The sequence below is a fragment of the Blastomyces gilchristii genome (assembly GCF_000003855.2).
Source record: "Blastomyces gilchristii SLH14081 genomic scaffold supercont1.4, whole genome shotgun sequence".
Classification (NCBI taxonomy): domain Eukaryota; kingdom Fungi; phylum Ascomycota; class Eurotiomycetes; order Onygenales; family Ajellomycetaceae; genus Blastomyces; species Blastomyces gilchristii.
In genome coordinates this window covers 2,422,248-2,423,615 of record NW_003101679.1, presented here as the reverse complement: position 1 = coordinate 2,423,615, position 1,368 = coordinate 2,422,248, and the positions used below count along the sequence as shown (strand labels likewise).

Sequence of the window (1,368 nt, the reverse complement as noted above, 5' to 3'; positions counted from 1 at the left end):
AAAAACCCTGAGAACTAAAGTTCTCAGGTAGATGTCATAGTCTCTGACTGCATACATCTATAATTGAAGAATAATAATAATAATAAAGATCTGATATGATTAAATCTTAAGAATATACAAACCACACATTCATCTCATATACTAGATTACCATCACATCAAGTATAAAGTGATAGAAGTTCTAGATAGTCACAACTACTGTCTTGACACATCATCAGAGATTCATGATATATTTCACACAAGCTTGCTCTGCTGTGTCATCACTGATTCATTTTCTTCTCAACTGACTTCTGACTGACAGTCACCAGACATCATAGAAGAATATAATGAGCTTGAGTGAGAGATTGAGAATATTCTCAATGAGAGACCTCACAGCTGCAGCTGATAATATCTCATGAAATAAGCCAGCTATAATCAACTGATCTGAACTCTGAGTTTCATGTTATCTGAAACAGCAGCTCTTGACTGATGAGAACTGCTTCTGAAAGAGAGGAGCTAATGTGACAAGCTGCACCTGATCAATTATATAGATCATTTCATTACACTTCATAGATTCTTCTGCTCCACTTCATAGATTCTTTCATTTCACTATTAAACATGTACACTCTGATTCTCAGCCATTCACAATCATCAATTCTCAGTCACTATGAACGCGTATAGATTCTTCCGCCCTGAAGCTTCATCACATATACTACTACATACATGTATAAATATTCACTCTGATCACTGATTTCTACACTTTCTCTTTCTTTTCCTTCTTTAACATTTTTCTCTTTGTTATATAAGATTTATTAATATCATATCAATCTATTCAGCGTAGGCCTCTTACATTTAGCTTCTGAATTCTTCAAGAACTTTCATTATGACAGATGTCTTCTCTTTTCATTGAAGATATTCTGTCAGATCTGCTCTTATCTCATCATCTGCAGAGTCATCTCTACTGATCTTCATCTGCTCAACCTCATGCTGAAGTCTTGTAATTTCTAGTCTCATGCAAGTCTTCTCACTCACTGAGCTATTATCATTTCAGTTACTTGAGCTCTCTGCATTGTCTGACATCTCACTGATATCTTCAACTGAGTCTTTATATATGTTGAACTCATCAGACTGTTTCTCTGTGATGATTTCATCCAGCTCAAACATCTCTGAAGCAGTCACTTTTCAGTTCATTGCAGATGTTGATAAGCTCACACTCAATTCTTCTTGTGCTTCAGATGTTTGTGAATTTCTTCTTCTATATATTGACATGTAATTCTTCATTAAGTCAGGCTTTTCATCTGATCTCAGATTCATCATGAGTTCAATTAATTAATAAATCATCTAGGCACGCTTGTAATGATGTGTGAAGATGTCAATTTAGCACATTGTT

General features: G+C 34.8%; 1 protein-coding gene across 1 annotated transcript; it reads right to left on the bottom strand.

Moving 5' to 3' along the window:
• Window positions 1-881: 881 nt before the first annotated feature.
• Window positions 882-1,142, bottom strand: BDBG_16682 (uncharacterized protein; the record flags this gene model as incomplete). Its single annotated transcript, XM_031724577.1, has 2 exons — window positions 882-1,009; window positions 1,034-1,142. 2 exons carry the CDS (start codon window positions 1,140-1,142, stop codon window positions 882-884), a joined length of 237 nt encoding a protein of 78 aa, XP_031577372.1.
• Window positions 1,143-1,368: the final 226 nt, after the last annotated feature.